This window comes from Oculina patagonica, chromosome 4 (assembly GCF_052425735.1).
Source record: "Oculina patagonica isolate OP01 chromosome 4, crgOcupat, whole genome shotgun sequence".
NCBI classification, from domain to species: Eukaryota; Metazoa; Cnidaria; class Anthozoa; order Scleractinia; family Oculinidae; genus Oculina; species Oculina patagonica.
The window spans coordinates 21,460,641-21,480,782 of NC_135761.1; the positions used below are offsets into that span (position 1 = coordinate 21,460,641).

Here is a 20,142-nt window from a genome sequence, read left to right on the forward strand (position 1 = left end):
TCTCAAAGGGGTTAAGGGCTCCAGGGCTCCGGGCTAAAAAATGCAGGGCTCCAGAGCTCCATGTCATCTGCTTTCGGGCTCCGGGCTCCACTATGCATGCACTAAAAATTATTTTGCAACACAAAATTGAGTCCGCAAATTAAAACGTCCGCAATTCCGACCAGTTTTCATGAGTTTTTTTAAACCCAAGAAGCTGTTCTGCTTGATGCAACCGTCTGTTTATATAAACTAGGGGCAGACAAGGCCTGCCATTGTTGGAGTGTAATTTTAAAACGTGAGCGAACGGCTACATCAATCGCGGAATTCAAGAAGTATCTGACCTTAAATCATGGTTTCCAAAAGGTGGCTACAAGTTTTGGCGTAATGAAATTTAGTACTACGGTCGCAATTCATAGACACACAAAGGGACCACAGTTTCAGAATGGGGGAATCTTCTTGTGTAATACGCAGGACGAATGGCTCATTTACAAACAAACAAAATGCAAGAAACGCAATCTGGGATCGCGAATGATCAAATTTCAAAACGCTGGGCTCTGGGATCCGCAGAAAATTTCTTTGGGTTCCGGGCTCCACAGCCAAAAAAGGATCAGGGCTCCAGTCAGTAAAATGAGCGGGCTCCGGGCTCCAAAGCAGAAATTTCAGGGCTCCAGGGCTCCAGGGACCCCCCCTTTGAGACCCTGACTAAGAGAATAAAACTATTAGCTTATTCTTGCGCCAGCAAGTAAGTAAAGCATTCATTTAATTAACAACTGGAAGCTGAAAAGGTAGCCGAGCTGTCGTGGTTCGAAATTTAGGGGTTAACCCTTCGTTGCAGCGACAAAGGGTTATTGCTCGAAAAAATGGCTTGTCGAATTTTCCCAGCCGCTAACTGTTACTTCCGTGGCCACAGGTTGATAATTTTATAAAAAAAAACTAATTCACTCTCTTTACCGGCTTAAAACTTTATTCGGCTTCCATAACATGAGAAAACTTTCTGTGAAGAATGTGAACTTTTTTGTTGTACAATCATCACTTCTTTCACAAAATTTTTCTGTGCATAGCTTAAACTGGGGAAAAATAAATAGGAAACGAGAACCAATTATATTGCAGAACGAAAACAAGGCATTTCTAATTTCAGTTATTTTAGTGTGTTATTGTAAAGTACAATAGCTCACAATGCACTGAATAACACGAAATTATTCATCAATTGCAATGTCTCATGTCTGCTTAAAGTAGCGCTGCTCCTCAACTGGCTTTAAGTGAGGTTGAATAAATTAAATAAAATGTCTTATGCAGAGGAAAAAAAGGTTATTTTTTGTTTGAAAAACGACGTTTTATGTCTAAGGCGACCACCTGCTTCTATTTACTTAAATAAAGGAACTATTTGATATTTTATTACAACAATTAAATTACACCAGTACACTGTATATACTGTATATATTTTCATTCTGTCATTCATTTGCGGCAAGGACCCTCCACGCGTACTATATGACAATAACTAACACAAAATGGTACGTATTAAATTATTATATTGATATTCCTTCTCTGAAACCACGACAAACGTTTTTCTTCAATATACAACGAGAGGTTAATCTTTTCTCAGGCGATAACTTTTATTTTATAGTTTGAGAAATATTAATTGCGATAACAGACGGGCCCGCATGTCGATTTTAGAGGCTAAAAATTTGTTCAAGAAATTGAACTTCCTTTAAATTTAATTTCTGTTTAAATTTTGATGACTATTAACTGCAGACAGACCCTAATGTCTATTCTAGGACCGACAAAATGTGTCTCATAGACGGAAATTTCTCATATACTGAGTTCTTAGCGATTGCCTTTAATTTGTGTATTTCTGGATGATCTAATTAGTTATTTTATGTTTAAAACGAACTCATATAGGAATTTTTTTTTAAATTAAATATATTTCTTGATGTTACACTGCTAAAACTACCAAAACTGCTGAAGGCTTGTTTGTGGGTGCAAAGACTGAAAAAGGCGTCTAGCCCTTAATAAAATTATCCCAGCAGAATTATTAAAAAAGCAATCGATTTAAGGAGAAATCGCCTCGAGATTGACGTTTATATAAGGAAAATTCGAAATCTTTCGCGTTTATTTTTGTTTCATATCCTTCAGTCAAAATAAAAGTAAGAATCCGTGCGGAAAGAAAGGATGAAAATTTCCTCTTACGATTTGTGTATATGAAGGAAATAAGTAACAATGGAGAAGTAAGGTAATAAATTTGACGAGTGTTTACTTCAATATCAGGTATTGTAATCGTTGAAAACATAAAATTTGCATAAAGAAGAAATAATTTTGGCCATTTTGCTAGGCAATTTCCGGGGTAATTTACGAGTTGTTTGCTCGCCAACGCTCGCGCTCGTTTCCAAAGAAACTGGGTACCAATCGTCCCATACGCCTTTGCGAACCGACAAATCAAAATGGCGGGGGAGAGTTGTTGTCTTGGAGAATGTCAACATGAACTTATAAAACGCGAATAGAGATGAAATGTTTGTAATGTATATTTAAAAATGCCCAGTGAAGAAGATTCTGATAGTGAGGGACAGGCGGGAGCAACATGGGAACACCAGTCGCTAGCACAGGTACAAATTCATCATGATATATACGTATCTCGAAGAAAACACTTTCATAATTTGACGGCTATAATCTCTTAATTGTTGAGATGATTTAAGCCACTTGAACATGTTGAATAAAGTTGTATGGATAAAACGATAACCCCAGTAGGATATACGAACACTTTTAGGTCTGCTTCTGCAATTATGCCCTACATCTCCACAGGCTATAGGAAAATAAAATTTCTAAAAGTTTATTTAATAAAGCTTACATCTGTACATTATAAGCTTAATCAAATTATCTAAAAGTGAGTTTAAGCTACATTCCAAACAAAATACAATGTCTTATTAATTTCATTAAAACCAACATTTTTATTGCTGGTAAGCTCAGTAGCAATTATACAGTGGAATACCATGTCCAAAAATTAATAATTAGCTGCAATGTAAATACTACCGTCAAGCAAGGCTAGCATTGCCCATCTCCCTGTATTCTGCTTTGCAGGAGTTTTTAGCATTGTGTCACGCTTTGCTTCTCACCACTAACACTAATAACAGCTGATAAAAACAGAACTGCATTCTTTCCTTTTGTTTTGACCATGGCAACCTTGACACCTTATAATTACTGTTTGACAAAAATCTGCTAGATACAAATCTTGAACTTGAACGCCTGTTGTACTATAAAGTTTTATTTTGAAATTACAAGGTTTTACTGGTGTATATGGTGTGTTTTATTCAAGAAAATCTTAGTCTTCTGTCAATGTCTGGTGTGTGTTAAATACAAACGATAACATACTGATGTCTGTTTGATTCCATTAAGGTCACAATAAGAAACAAATTATTAACTTCTGATCAGTGTAGTTGGCAAACCATGACTGGTCATGGTTTAATAAGCAACCATTAACGATAAGTGGGGAGAATCTATGGAAACTAATCACCCTGGTCCACCCTGGGCTCGGTTGTTCAAAGGGCGGATAACACTATTCACCAGATAATTGCTATCCAGTGGATAACGTTTATACAAAACATACTTCGCTATCCACCAGATCTTGATTTTTCCGGTGGATAGCGTTATCCACCCTTTGAACAACTGGGCCCCGGTCTTTAACTGTTAATTAAGTATCCCTGGGATTGGTGCAGTAGTGCCCAAAGGTGTTTAAAATGCTTATGGGGCAGGAGAGAAAGGGGGGGGGGGGGTGGGCTGGGATAGGGGAGGCAAAGTGTGGTAAACTGGCGTGGTTCTCCAACATGGGAGGCGCGGTGGCCTAATGGTTAGTGCGCCGGACTCCGGATCGAGCGGTCCGAGTTCGAGCCCCGGCCAGGGTCACTTGTGTTGTGTTCTTGGGCAAGACACTTAACTCTCATAGTGCCTCTCTCCACCCAGGTGTATAAATGGGTACCGGCGACATAATGCTGGGGGGAACCCTGCAATGGACTAGCATCCCAGTCAGGGGGGAGTAGTAATATTCCTAGCCGCTTAATGCTACGGAAACCGGGATAGGCTCCGGCAGTGTGGGCTGCTTGGCTCGTGGCTTCTCCTTTTATGGTTCTCCAACAATTTGCTGATAAAACCTATTTCTACACTTGGGCAGCTACAGGGTCAGGGGGGATTGAAAGTTGCAAGTTGCAACAAGCAAACTGTCAATCAATATTGGAACGTTGCGCCGCAACATTGCAAAGTTCCCATCGAAAGAACATCTGGTTTGACTGAATGTTGCAAATTTCCCATCAAAAGAACATCTGGTCACGGTCACGTGATGCCGCGGTTCTGAACACACGCTTTATCAAGTGCTCCGCAAAATCAGCACTTTATTTCAAAATTAACTAAGGAACTACCAACTTTTTCGACCATTTTATTTGCTGGCTTGTTGCGTTAAAGCATGCCCGACCCAGTGGACCCAAAAACTGAGAAAAACAAGAGCGAGAAGAAAAGGCTCAGAGTGAGCTCAACTGAAGACAACGAAGACAGCGACGCCATTGTTGAACTGACGGTGTCGGAATTTCAACGCATCATCACCAGAGTTACAAAAATTGAGGAGGAGGCGAAACACCGCGAGGCACGTATCGCTCATCTGGAGAAAGAATTAATACTGGCCAAAGAAGAAATTAAGAATATTAAAACCACATCAACAGAGCTTGGAGAGTCTCTCCAATTCACACAGAGGGAACACGAAGAGGTTTTCGAACGCATTAACGAGTGCGAACGCGAACAAGCTGCACACGACAACGACATAATTAAGCAAGAAATCTATAGTCGCAGATGGAATTTGATATTCTACAAAATACCCGAGCGACAGGAGGAAAACTGCAAAGCGTTGGTTAAACAAGTTCTCATTAAAGATCTCAAAATGGATCCGTCAGAAGTACAGTCAGTTATGTTCTGCGGTGTTCACCGTTTAGGAAAACGCAGCAGAGGTCGAACAAGGCCCTTAATTGCCCGCTTCACATGCCGTGCCGACAGAGACAAAGTCTGGAAGCTACGACGAAACCTCAAAAACTCTCATGTAAATCTCGGAGAAGATCTTCCGAAGCGCGTCCAAGATTTGAGAAAAGATGTCCTAGTCCCGGCTATGAAGAGAGCGAGAAGAGATCCAAGAAACAAAGCGCATGTAAACGGGGACAAACTTATTGTCAACGGAAAAGCCTACTTTCATTTCAACATCCCTGCCCGCTGGCTAAACGCCGAACAAGAAGATCAAGACGCGGAACATGACGAAGAATCACCGGATATAAACGCTTCGGCGACAGACTTTACATACGAAACAACGGTCGAGTAAGTACTAACTTTCACGAAGCGAACCTTCGTAACACTTATCTACTTATTTATTTGTTTGGTTCCTATTTAAAAAGTAGACCTTTTTTTCCTGTGCGGAGCACCGCTAGATTTTGTCTATAAAATATTATTCCTTGATGACCAACACGCACACCGATTACCGAATTTGCGTTCAGGCCTTTAGAGCCTATTTTATTTTACTTAAAATTATTTCTCGTGGTAATAGTTGTTTCAATGTTTTTGTTCTTTGGCTTTTTAGTTTTGTTTGTATATCATATACTGCTTCCACCTTATGCAAATTCTACCAGATTCATCAAATACCATCTGAAAATGCTAATTTCTTTCTTACACCTTTGCAAATTTATAACCATTCAACAACTATGACGAATCAACCTACTTTTCCTATCTACAAATCCCCAAGAGGAATGTTGTCAAAGGTACATCATGTTTTCTGGTCTTCAAAAGATGCCATTGTTACTTTTTCTTTGGAATATTCACACTAAACCTGAAATGTCTCTCTCTTAATGTAAGAGGGCTAAATAAATCGATAAAAAGACGCTCCATCTTTAGGTGGCTTCACAAACAAAATAAGGATGTTATCTTTCTTCAGGAAACGTACAGCTCCAACGAAACCGCTAAAATCTGGGAAACAGAATGGGGCGGAAAAGTTCTTTTTAATCACGGAACATATCACAGCAGAGGAGTAATGATCCTATTTAACCCCAAATTAGATTGCCAAATTGACGAGGTAGTCCGAGATAAAAACGGAAGGTTTCTTAGCACAAAGATCACTCTTGATGATTGTCAAATCGTTTTAACCAATGTTTACGCTCCAAACGACACTAACCAACAAGTTCTCTTTTTTAAGGAGATTCAAAAATCTCTCAGCAAGTTCGCGCAAGAGAAATTTATTATTGGTGGTGATTTTAACTGCGCTCTTTCACCAAGTGACAAAGAAGGAGGGAATCCTACTTCAAAAAAACAATCCGTCATTAAAGAAATCGATAATTTATGTCACCTTTACAGTTTGTGTGACATTTGGCGCTCCTTAAATCCGACTGCAAAACAATTTACATGGAGAAACAAGTCTTTTAAGGTCCAGTGTCGCCTAGATTACTTTCTAATATCGAAAGAGCTTAGTAGCACTACAATCAAATGTGATATTTTGTACGCTCCAAATACAGACCATTCTGCGATACAATTACATCTATTAAGCGAAGAGTTGAAACAACAAAAGGGACCTGGCTTTTGGAAATTTAACTCTTCCCTTCTTGAAGATAAGCAATACGTTTCTGACTTGCGCAAAAACTTAACAAACTTCATAGAAAAGTACCGAGACGTTGAAGACTTAGGCCTAAAATGGGATCTTGTCAAAATGGAAATTAGAGGTTTTACTGTCAAATTTTCAAAAATCAAAGCAAGAAGAAGACGAGATGAAGAAGTTTTCCTCCAAAAGAAAATCAACGAATTATTTACAAAAGCCGAAAAGAATAGAAACAACAGGCCAATAATTTGTGAACTTAATTCTACTCGAGCTCGTCTAGAAAAAATAATGGCACTTAAAACTCGCGGCACCATCATCAGGAGTCGCGCAAGATGGCATGAACAAGGAGAACGCAACAACAAATATTTTTTAAACCTTGAAAAAAGAAACCACTCCAGAAAGTTAGTCTCTAAACTGAAGCTACCGAACGATTCTGTCATAACTAACCAGTTTGACATTTTAGAAGAACAAAGTAAATTTTATAAATCGCTATATACCTCGCAACACGCGGAAAATGTTAAGAAACCGGAAGAGGGCGTTTTCTTTAATCCCAGCAACATCTCAGCTTTATCGGACCATGAACAGGCTCTATGTGAAGGTTTGATTACAGAAAATGAGGCTTTCAAAGCACTCAAAGAATTTGCAGCAGCCAAAACTCCGGGTACCGATGGTCTGTCGACTGAATTTTTAAAATTTTTCTGGCCTGAGCTTAAATCTCTAATTGTTGAAAGTTTTAATTATGCTTTTCTTAACGGTTCCTTGTCGATATCCCAACGACGAGGTATAATTTCGCTTATTCCCAAAAAAAATAAAGACAAAACCATCCTTGAGAACCTAAGACCAATATCTCTTTTAAACGTTGATTACAAAATTCTCACTAAAGTTTTGGCTAATCGTTTAGAAAAGGTATTACCTAAAATAATAAATCCCGACCAAACCGGTTATGTGAAAGGGCGATACATTGGAGAAAATATCAGATTGATCCAAGATTTGATGTTCCATTTGGATAAAGAAAATTCGCCTGGCATCGCCGTTTTTGTCGATTTCCGGAAAGCCTTCGACACAATTGAGTGGAACTACCTGGAGAAGGCTCTCACACTCTTTAACTTTGGGCCCGATTTCCTACAATGGTTCAAGACTGTATATTCAAATATTTCTAGCTGTATTCTCAACAATGGTCACGCTTCTCACTTCTTTTCTTTAACTCGTGGAGTGAGACAAGGCTGTCCAATATCAGGCCTTCTTTTTGTTATTGGTCTTGATCTTCTCGCAAGAGCCATCAAAAATCACGATCTTATTAAAGGAATTACAATAAGAAACCATGAAATAAAAACCACCATGTATGCAGATGACACCACAGTCTTTCTTAGCGATACAGAATCTGTTCCCCATTTACTCGAACTGCTAAACCAATTTAAGGTTGTCTCCGGCCTAGAAGTCAATTCCACCAAAACCGAAGCTATGTGGCTCGGCAAATGGAAAAATAGATGTGATACACCTTTCAATTTTAAATGGCCCGTCGACCCGATCTGCGCTTTAGGCGTCTTCTTTTCCTACGACACCACAAAAGCGGATAAGCTTAACTTCGACGAAAAGTTGCGAAGTATGGAAAAAGTTTTGAATATTTGGAAAAATAGGAAACTGACTTTAATTGGCAGAATAAATATCGTTAAAACTCTAGCCTTATCCAAATTAATTTTCAACAGCTCTAACCTCAGTTTACCAAAGGACTTGCCTGACACGATCAACAACATGATTTTTAATTTTATTTGGGAAGGTAAACCTCCCAAAATAAAGAAAACTACAGTCATAGGACAAAAAAACAAAGGCGGCCTAAAAATGATTGACTTTAAGGTAATGGAAACCGCTTTAAAAATCTCATGGATTAACAGGATACACCAAAACTCTTCCTCCTCCTGGAAAATTCTCATTGAACATTTCTTTAGGCAACATGGCGGCCTTTCTTTCCTATTAAACTGCAGATACAATTCAAGGCAACTTGATCTAAACAATGCACCACCCTTTTACCAAGTGATATTAAAGCATTGGCAGGAAAACAAACATATTATCTCAGAAGACAATATTAAACGGCAAAATGAAATTATATGGAATAATAAAAACATCTTAATAAACAAACACATGATCTATTTAAAACAATGGCACCAAAGCGGCATTACCTTTATTAGCGACTTGCTTGATCATGATTTTGGTTTCTTATCGCATACCACATTTCAACAAACTTTTCAGCTGAAAATCCCGTTCACAACTTATTATGGTCTAATAAACGCAATTCCACCAAGCTGGAGATGCGAAATCAAAGCAGCAAAAGACCAATTTGAAAACGAAAATGCGTCGCAAGAATCCCCTTTACGCAATATTATTAACACCCGTTCTGTTTATGCAGCTATTACGGATCATTACTTCCAACCTCCAACTGCTGAACAAAGACTTCTACGGTATGGTTTCTCCCAAGAAAGCCTAAAAAATGTTTACAACTTCCCTTTTGCAATTACGATCGAAACAAAGCTTCAAATCTTTCAATATAAAATCATCCATAATATACTTCCTACCAGGTATTCGCTTTTTCGTATGAATTTATGCGACTCTGAAACTTGTCATTTATGTAAAACGCAGCCGCAAACATTGCCTCATCTACTCTACCGATGTCCAAAAATTTCTAATTTCTGGACTGCATTTCAAAAGTGGTGGTCCGAAAAACAACAAAATACAATTACTCTTTCAGAACGCGATATCCTTTACGGCTGGCATGACAACGCCATACAAACAAAAGATATTTTAAATTACATATCACTTGTAGCTAAGTATTATATCTTTTGTACGACCCAAGACTGCGATGATGTACCTTTTGACGGCTTTCCTCCTTTTCTAAAAAACAGATTGGATACTCTACAACATATTGCAGTTAGAAATAAAACTATTAACAATTTCGAATTAAAGTGGAAAGACTTTATGTAAGCTTATTTCCTTGTTTATTTATTTTATATTTTTTCATTTACTTTATTTTCCTATGTACCTGTACCTTTATTTTCATATGTAAATTGTAACAGTTTATAAACTACGTAACTTAATTGTAACTTACGTCTGCTCTTTTTTTTCTTACACTGTAACATTTGTACAATGTTAAAATGGCAATAAAGATATTAAAAAAAAAAAAAAAAAAAAAAAAAAAAAAAAAAGAACATCTGGTTTGACTGAATGTTGCAAAGTTCCCATCAAAAGAACATCTGGTTTGACTGAATGTTGCAAAGTTCCCATCAAAAGAACATCTGGTTTGACTGAATGTTTGTCTTCCAACTGCTTTGAATTCATAGGTGAAGATAAAAGTATTAAGAGGACATAAAGATGCTGTAAACAGCTGTTCATTTACCTTTGATGATTCCAAAATCGTCACTGCTTCACATGACAAGACTCTTAGGCTTTGGGTAGGTTCCTTTCTTTTTATTCACATTGGAAGAAGTATACTGTAGAAGCCCATCTTCAAATCCTACCTTGGAACCAATTCATGTGTTTTAAAATCCCTCAACATTATTTAAATTGGAGTTTCTTTTATATAAACGAACCATTAATAATTCACTATACATGAGTACCTTTGTTTAAAAAATGTCTTGTGCTTTTCTATATCAGGATGCCACATCTGGAGCACAAGTCAAGGTGTATAAAGGCCACAATTCCTATGTCACCTGTTGCCACACAGATCCTAACAATGCAAGGTTTGTTACAGGAGAAGTACATTTCTTTGAATACATGGGGTTACTGGTGAAAAAGAAATAATGCTGCTTGTCAATTTGACAGAAATTTCACAATAAATTATTATTTCGTACATTTTTGTGTCCTGCCTTTCTGTGGCTTTCAAGGCTTGTTGTATGTGTCCCACATCAAATTCATTTGTGAGGGAGGAGAGGGAGGGGATAGATAATCAGCAGTGTTGAAGATGGGTTTAGCTCTCTCAATTGCACAGTCTGTAAAGGACCTTACTTTATTCCATCTCAGACTAAACAGTCCATAACTTTTGCAATTTTTATGTTGTTTAGGATTGCATCTGGTGGATGGGATAAAAGGCTTCTTGTCTGGGATATTCAGACAGGCACAATTCTGGTATGACTGCCTATAACCTTGTCAAATTAAAATATTCTGTCATTAATTTCAAGATTAATTTCAGTTGACTTATACAAGAAGTTTGTAATGATTGTCTTACCTTAAGGTTACTTTTGTTAGTGGCTACTAATTATAGCAATTTTAGCGAGTTGGGTCAAAATCGCTAAATTAATTTTGGTACTCGCTAGGTCAAATTTAATATGCATTAAATTGATACCCCCACCCACCAGTGGAATACAAAATTAAATATAGTGGCCCTGTTTGACTATATGAAAACGTCAAAAGGTAGCCCTGGCCAAAATTAAGAAGCGTTGGGAGGGAGCTGGGATCGCTGGCATTGTGGAGAATATGACTGATTTCCCTGACGAAGACCCACTTTCTAACATTTGCAATTCTCTTTGTTCTTTCTGACATGATAATGTTCAATTTAAAGTGACTTTGTTCTATTACTGGACATTTATTTCCATCTTTGCTGTAATTTATATTAAAATTGTTTTTTTTTTAATTTTTGAAAAATCGCTAAATTTAATGGTCGCCAAATCTTGCTCAGAAAAAATCGCTAAAAATTAGTAGTCGCTAAAAATAGTAACCTTGAGGTAACTCTGGACGATCCTGAACCTCAGGTTGATATCAAAGTGAGGATAAATTATTCCAAGTCAGTCCCAATGTTTCACTTCCAAATTTGGGACACTTGGTGGATAAATTATCCTACAGAATTCACTTTTCAACATTTATGTTTCGCAAATCATGCATAGTTTTTGTTTGAACTTGTTTCTTTTTAGACTAAATAATATTTTGCGGTATTGGTAAACTTAAGCCAAGAACATTATTAATTTTATCAAATATTGCAAAATAATATTTGTGCCATACATGATTCTTGAAATAAAATATTTTTTAAACAAAACTGAATTAAAGCTGATGAGGAAATGCCTTATAACAGAAAACTTCACTTTTGTCTTTTCAGTGGGAAGCCATGAATGAGGGAATTGTGACATCATGCCACTTTTCTCATGATGGACGTTACCTTGTCAACAGCAGTGACCTGGATTTTGCTGTCAATGTGTGGGATGTCAGGGAGGGATCTCTTATAAAGAAACTCTTCAGTGAGTGGGCTACATCACATACAAGGGATTTTATAGCTGTCTTTTGAAGCTGTCTTTTCTATTCGGTGGAATGACGGAATGGAACAACGGAATGGCAGAATGGCGGAATATCCTAAAACGCGAAATGATAAAATATCCTAAAACGCGGAATGACTGAATATTCTAAAATGCGGAATTGTGAAACATTAAAAAAAAGAAGCAACAACAGCAACAAAAACAAACAAACAAAAGGAAAATTATAGTTGCTAACTTTCTCAGACGGCGATATTTTTAAGGCTAAGAATGTCGCTAAGAATGATTCAGGTACTTTAACTTGTGGACATTCGTTGCCGTGACAGAAAAGCCAACTTGTTTACAGCGGCTGTTGGCAGTAGAAAACCAGTAAACAGTAAATATACCCTATAAACGAAGGGTTCCTGAATCATTCTTAGTGACATTCTTAAAAATATCGCCGTCTGAGAAAGATAGCAATTATAATTTTCCTTTTGTTTGTTTGTTTTTGTTGCTGTTGTTGCTTCTTTTTTTAATGTTTCACAATTCCGCGTTTTAGAATATTCCGTCATTCCGCATTTTAGGATATTCCGTCATTCCGCGTTTTAGGATATTCCACCATTCCACTGTTCCGTCATTCCACCATTCCACCAAATAGGGTCACCCCTTTTGAAATTTTTATTGATATTCTTTAGAATATACACAAGGTCTATTTTATAGGTCCTTGTAATAACAGGAATATACAATTGGGTTGAAAATTTTGTTCCCTTCACCACAAAACAGATCACAAGAGTACAGTAACATGTTGTCGATTTGCTCCAATGCAAAACCGGATTTGTACAACATCCATGGACAGAACAACAAAGATCACTGACATGTCAACCTTTACAGAGGATTACAATGTCACACTTACTCTAGGGTGAGGCATTAGCATTGTACTCATTAGGCCTCCATAGTTATCAAATTTACATTTAGAGAAATTTAGTATAAATTTGCAGTTAAGTTTTGGTGGCAATTTGGCCAGGCCCAAAACCTGGCTTTTGCTACTTTCATTGTTTATTTTTAGTAATTTTAAGTATATTTTCTTGTTTTTAAAGAATATATAATTTTCACTCTTCATTGTTTAGTGGCAATATGAAAGGTACTTTGACAAGGGAAAGATAAAGCTGTTATGCTAATGTCAGGTCTCTCATCATGCAATAAACCCTATTAAAACATGTATTTTTCTTGTTTTCCTTTAGGGGCCATATAAATGTGATTTCCAGCTGTTGTTTCAGTAAGGATGAACACTTATTGGCCACAGCGTCATGGGATAAAAACATTCAAATATGGGATATTGCCACCGGTGTCTATAGGTAATCAAATGATAGGGGTGGTGAATGGACCTTCCAAAAATGTGTGTCGCGCAAAATTTTAGCCAAATTTCAGGGGTCTCGTTGTCTCGATTTTTTCTTTGACGCCTTCTCGGAGTCTCGATTTCTTTTGCAAGGCTAAAAATGTCTCGGGCTCACAGAAAAGATATCAGTCTCGCCGTCTCGCAAAGTCTCGCATTTACCATTCGACACCCCTAATGATTTTGTTGGTTAAATGGGATCTGCAACAGCCCAGAAACAGAACCAGAGCAGTATGCTTCACTGCTACTGTATATTCGAGAAGTGTTTTTTTTTGTTCTTTACTCTTTTGTTTGTATGGTTTGAGAAGGTGTGAGAAGAGGCAAGGCTTTTGTCTTTTAATAGATAGAACCTGGAGGGGGCTACTCAAAAAAAATTTGTACAGGGAGGTTCCGCCCGGAGGTCTAAGCCCTTACCCTTTTATATATCATTTTGACAGAAAAGGCACCCCTTTCTTATACCTTTTACTGAAAAAAGGTACCCCTTTCATATACCAAAAAGACATGACATATGTCCAAAACAGAAGGTCTTGATGCCATTTTTTATGTAGCGTTTAATTAATATAAATGATACTGCCATAAGGTGCATCTGTTCAAAGTATTTTGATTGAATGCCCTTTTAAATATCTAAATGACAAGTTTTCCTACCCTTTCATATACCTTTACTTGTAAAAGGCCTACCCATTTAATATCTGACGCATCTCAGGCGGAGCCTCCTGGTACAGGCCATGATAGGGAGTCCCCCCCCCCCCCGCCCCAGAAATAAAACTGCTTATGAAATGTTTCAGGTCATTTGAGCACCCAAAGGGTTTAGGGCTCCAGGCCCAAAATATCTGGGCTTCGGGCCTCTGGATCTCCTAAAAGTAAGGGCTCTGGGCTCTGTGGAAAACATTCTCAGGGCTTCACATTTTGCAGCAAAGGGCTCCAAGTAACAAAAAAAATGGGGCTGCAGGCACCACAGCAAGAATGTAAAGGCTCCTGGGCTTTGACCACCCCTCCCCCCCCCTCTGGGACCCTAATACAGACAGCGAGGGACTCTATACGAAATTGTGTTTTCAAGAAGTTTCAGAATTATTGAGAAAAATTGAAAAGAGGGTGAAGTATCAAATACTGTGCAGTAACCTTGTCATTACTTTTTGTTCTAGAAATCATGGACCACTTACCTTTTCCAAAGGACATGAAGGTTCCATTAGTGCTTGCAACTTCAGTGAAGATGGTTAGAACATAATGAAGTTACACAATATAATCCTGCATTTTTATTCATAAAATGATATTGCTTATGTGTAAAAATCACATTTGCATGGTTTAACCTCGCACTTTGCCCAAACAATATACACTGATTAACTGCGCTGCGCAGTTCTTGCTCTGCACGGGGTTTATTATTATTATTTTTCGTTTTGTCGGTGACCTGTACCAAACCTCCACCCTGTCAGGCTCATGTCATGCGATGTTTAGAAGCTACAAATCAGTAACAAATGGAAACATTTTCTTATTTTTTGTCTTTACAAAGAATGTTTAGTGTGAAATATTCGATATTGAAGCGTTTTATTCAAAGGAAATTCTAAATTTCATGCGTCGAAAGAAAAATATATTTCAGCGGGCCAGAATCTGCGAATAAATACCATTACGTTGGTGTAAAAAAATGTGCTGACATGACAAGTTTCACTTTCGATCAGCTAGACCTCGAGTCTAAGCTATTGTCATCTACCTTTCAAATCTTTGCGAATCCATTAATCTTTACTTACAAAATTCAGTGTGAAGTATTTTGAAGCGTTTGAATCGAAGAAAATACTAAAATTTCACGCTTTAAATAGCACATCCTGGAATGTGCTGGCGTTAACAAATTTTTACTTTCACAAGGCACTGATCGGGAAGAATCACGCAATGCTCAGAAAGGTTTAAATCTGCTACAAACTGAAAGTAAAGAAATCCTCTGGTCTAAAATGTTTTTTTTAGCGTTATTTATTTTTGGAGCTGTGTCATCTATAGGATTTCTGAAATCTGATGGAAAACCACTGAGACAAACATGCCCTGACTTGCAAGGGTTACGTCATTGGTAAATTAATTCCCCGGGGAATTCCCATTCAGAAAAACACAGGTCTAGTGTTCTTCTCAAATTTGATTTAATTATTTACTCCAATATTCCATTTTCGGAGCCGGTTATTCAATCTTAAAACGGTTATTCAAGACAATACTGGATGCTGATTTAAAAAATTTTTTTGTTTCACGGATCAGGATCGTGGGAATTAAATTTGGCCACCATTAGCATATAAGAAAAATGTTTAATTTCGGATGGAACTAGTCAACCATGAAATGTCACGCAAGGTGCTTTCTTACCATCTTGTTTGTCAGTCGCAACATTGTTCGAAGCAGGTAAAGGGATAAGGGGGGAGGGGTGCATTTTTTGTTCCCCCCACATGGCTCCCCTAAAGTGCTCACGAGACCAGCGCAGTTGTAAGCTCTAAGAGCTCTTGTTAATCAAAATCAACAGTTAAATGAGGCATTAAGAAGTGAAAAAAGGCCCAAGAATACCGGTATACTTTTCCTGCTTGTTCCGAGCCATTCCTTGATTTAGTGTGTCATTCAGTATTGCTTCGTGCATTTTACTCACCATCAAATAAAATAATAATTATTATTTCACGTGGTAGTGACCGCGTGATTTCAAAGCGAGCTTACTCAAGTAACCCTATCGACTCCAAACAAGCGACATGGAGCAAGTCTATGTAACGGATAACATTTGTATTTCTCTATTTGGTTTATCATAAATTGACAGTCTCCTTCATAATCATAAGTGGTTCTCTCTCTTCCAGGTAGTATGTTAGTATCATCTTCATATGATGAAACTTTAGTCATCTGGGATGTTGAAAACTGCTGTCAGAAGTTTGCTCTTAAGGTATCTTTGCATAGACTAGCTTTTACTCAATTACTATCCTGAAACAGGTAAAATCGTAAAATTTAACAACCTGAAGTAAAACAGTTTTTTCTTTACTTGGTTCTGTTTTTTGATTATCATTCTGTTAAAACCATAGCTTTTTTTTGTCGCAAGGAAAATGGAATGCCATAAAAGTTGTATTAGGCATCCAGGGGGTTTATTTCTTCTCAATACCTTTTGACTGGGGCTGATGTGGGGAGAGAGGGCTTAAATTGTTAACCGCCATCCAATAAGCTCAGTTGATAGAGCACCAGACTGCCGTGAGGAAGGTCTCAGGTTCGACTCCTAGACCGGACAAACACAATTCATACTCAGGGTCTTAAAATAATTGAGGAGAATGTGCTGCCTTTGCAATGACATCTGCAAATGGTTAGATGTTTTAGCTTTCTCGTATAAGGACAATAAACTGTAGGCCCCGTCTCCTGCATCTTCAGTCAGCAGGGGACATTAAAGAACCCACACACTCATTGCAAAGAGTAGGGCATGGAGTTCCCAGTGCTGTGGTCTGGCATCCATAGGTTAGGTGGTGGGACGAGATCATATACATGGACAGATAGCAGCTGCCAAAGGCGACTGATATGCTGATGTCCGGTCTCGTCCTGCAACTCTGATTGTGAAGCGCATTGAGCTTTGTAAATGAGCTATACAAGAACCATTTAAAAACCATTACTATTACCATTATGGCGAGGAGAAGAGGCCAATTTTAAAAAACTGTATCAGCTGGGCCACAAAATACATGTATAGGCCTTTTAAATGTTCATTTTGCTAATAATAATACAGAAATAAAACCATGAGTAAGAACCTAATTTTTACGAGCCTGTTAGTCTAAAATTTGCCAGTAAGACACCCTCTTTATAAGAACCTCTTTAGCCAAAAATTTTATTTTCTAAAATGGATTAAAAATGTTTACTTTTAGCGAAAATTAATAAGAGAAGTCGACATTCGGGATCCTCCTAGGAGACACCTTGGAGCCTTATCACTCTAGTTGCAATGTAAATGGCAATGTTGAAAACCATAAAATATTATTATTGGTTCGATCACAAAATATAAATAAAATGGCATGCAAATTTCCCAGAAGGAAAAGGCTGAATACCACTAAAAACTCTATTAACAACAATGTCAAGTTTTCTTCAGAAAATAAGAACCTGAATGGCTTAAGTTTGTGCTAATTACATGTACCATTAAGAACCTGTTTAGGCTAGCTTGGAAAAAGGCCCTACCATGTACCATTAAGAACCTGTTTAGGCTAGCTTGGAAAAAGGCAGGTTTTTACTCTTGGGTTTTTACTGTGCACCTACACAAAAAGTAACAACAACAAACAAATATGCTCAATGTACAAATTCATTAGTGATTACTGATTACATGTAAATAGCTATCTTCACGTCTTATTAACTGGTTTTTGTTTTTAGGGTCATACAGGCTGGGTAAATGACGCAAAATTTAGTGCTGACCAAAAATGGATAATCTCCTGCTCAAATGTAAGTGCACATTTTAAAGTATAACTACAATACTTTTCTCAAATGCATATTAAACAAGTGCTGTTTAATCCCGTTAACTAAAATTTTCAAGGAGAATGAAAAGGGGTTTCAATAAAATTTAAATGGCTTTGGAATGTGGAATAGGCGGATTTGACTACATAAGAGGCCATAAGGCCCCTTTTCCGCCGAGGGTCCGAGGGCATCAATGTATCCCCCTAGATAATTGAAATCTATGCGATTTCCAGCATTTTGGGCATCAAAAAGAGCGCTGATAGTGATTATATTTACTGTCCACAGAATAGTTTTTTTGAACAAACAATTCATTTTTAAGACACTAATGTTATATTTGAAATCCTGATGGTCGTAAGAGGCAACGGTAGACTGCCAGTAAGTGGCTTTTATTGAAACCCCTGGTTTGGAGCTACTGTATTTAATCAGTGGTAAAGAATTTACCTATGATTTTAAGAAGAGTTTTGGTTTTTGAGTTGATACATATATAGCTCGTTTATAAACCTTATCTAGCCAAAATTGTCTTCGTTTCCACTGAAAGCTCATTCATATTGGTAGGGATATGGAGACTTTCAGTTCGTTTCTCATGGCTTGTTCCATGTTAATGCTCTCCAACAGCTTTAAGTTGTAGGTACAGATCAATATTAAGGGTATAAATAATTTGCTTAAAATTCATTCAATGTTCTTTTAATTCATTTTAGGACAAAACTGTACGGATGTGGAATATAGAGTCAAGTGATGATATACCAGTAGTGTTAGAACACAGGAAAAACATAGGACTCAGAATTGTTCAGGTTTGTTCTAAACAGAGGTTTAGGACTGATTTATTGTATCCATGTTAAATCATAGAGCTTTTATTTTGGTTTTTCAAAAGTACTGTTAAAATCAGTGACGATTAAAGCCCCTTCAAAAGAGGAGGACTTGGCCCAATTTTCCTTGTTGTCCAGCAACTCAAACAAACAAGCAACAGCTGTGCCTCAGTGCATTTCCCTTTAAAAATCCTTAGCTCATGCTCTAATAAGTATGTTGTTTTTAAATGTGTAGAGAACTCTTCAGTACCACTTTAGGTGTAGGTCAGTGGATTTTGGTTGTAAGTGTAAAACTAATAACTAATGGTTTTGATATTTCAGTGTCAAAATTGCAGCAAGCCTTTCTCGATTGCTCAGTTGGATGATGAGATAAACCACAAGTACTGTGTGTTCTGTCGCCTGGAACATCCTTCAGAATTCTCACCCTCACCAATTGACTTTTGATGAATGGTTAACAAACACGAGTGAGAGACATGTGTGCTTGTACCTACATGTCAAACTACCGTACGTGAGACAAACCTTCGTTGGTCACAAGTCGCAAACGTCTCAATTGCAGGCTTTGCAACCGTGGAATGTTTGCTAGAAAGTCCTGAAAGTTCTGGAATGTCTCGTGAATCTTAAATGTTTGTCAGCAGGTCTGAAGAAGACTTAGGAAGTCCTTCAAGGAAAGTGGTTACTTCATTTTTTTTTGCTGGACCTGGTTGTTAAGAACAAGATTGAAGCTAATCCTTGATTTAGAATTCATTTTAGGAATCAAATCAGTTACGATTTCTGTTCGTTTTGAACTTTGTTTTCATTTATTTATTTTGAATTTTCTGCTTCTATCTCTGGGATCTTAATCACAGACTATGTGCCAGAGAAATGCTTTCTTATCCCAACACAAGCCAGCATTTGCTGTAAAAACATTGAACCACAAAACATCTTTTCACATAACGTGCTGATGGACAACGACATTCTCTGGTTACACAGGTATACTCCGCTTACATAACGAGAACTTTAGTCATACTCTGCTTTCGTACAACAACTGATCGTTTTCAGGCTGTTTGAATCAATCACTATTTACACCAACGGTCTGAAGAGGAAGAAAATGTTTAAATTTCCTATTGAACTCCGATAGCAAATCTCAATTTCAAACGACAATCTTTATTGCCGCATCTGTGGACTTGTCAGCAGCACTAAACTCAGCAGAACTCTTGCAAGAGACGAAAAGTGATATGTGAACAAAAAATCTTTCGAGAAACAAAGGAATCATTAGTTTTGCGACTACAGTTACTTTGTGTGTCTACTGAATAAGAACTCTCTGGATAAGTAAATAACCTCTGTGTATGTTACAGTGTTGCAGAATAAAGTAACTAAAGTCTGACTTCGATTCTATATGCTATATTATATTCTATGCTATAGAGTCGAACCTATTTTACACGGACACCTAAGGAAAGGGTGCATGTATGGAGGCGTTGGTTTGTTTAGCGTTTTGAAAATGGTAACAAGGAACTCAAGAAGGGGATCCGCAATAGCGTCATAGCTACATTTCGTTATTATCCTTGCAGAGCGGGTTTTGTAGTTTTTGCACTTTTCACTTAAAGTTTGGCTGAGACTACCGGGTATCCCATACGCTGCTGCAGTATATAAAGTGAGGCTCGATGAAGGCTTGATATTGTACTGCTTATACTATCACGAAAAACTGTCACTTCGTCACTGATATTTATTGGGCTAGTTTCAAAGCTTTGCCCT

General features: G+C 37.6%; 1 protein-coding gene across 1 annotated transcript; it reads left to right on the forward strand.

Moving 5' to 3' along the window:
* Positions 1-2,389: 2,389 nt before the first annotated feature.
* Positions 2,390-19,774, forward strand: LOC144651764 (uncharacterized). The gene is made up of 12 exons (XM_078511741.1): positions 2,390-2,579; positions 9,916-10,026; positions 10,229-10,314; positions 10,636-10,699; positions 11,664-11,802; positions 12,577-12,712; positions 13,035-13,148; positions 14,329-14,399; positions 15,994-16,076; positions 17,525-17,593; positions 18,304-18,396; positions 18,733-19,774. The coding sequence occupies exons 1-12, from the start codon at positions 2,508-2,510 to the stop codon at positions 18,853-18,855; spliced, it is 1,161 nt and encodes a 386-aa protein (XP_078367867.1). The 5' UTR covers positions 2,390-2,507; the 3' UTR covers positions 18,856-19,774.
* The last annotated feature ends 368 nt before the right edge of the window (positions 19,775-20,142 follow it).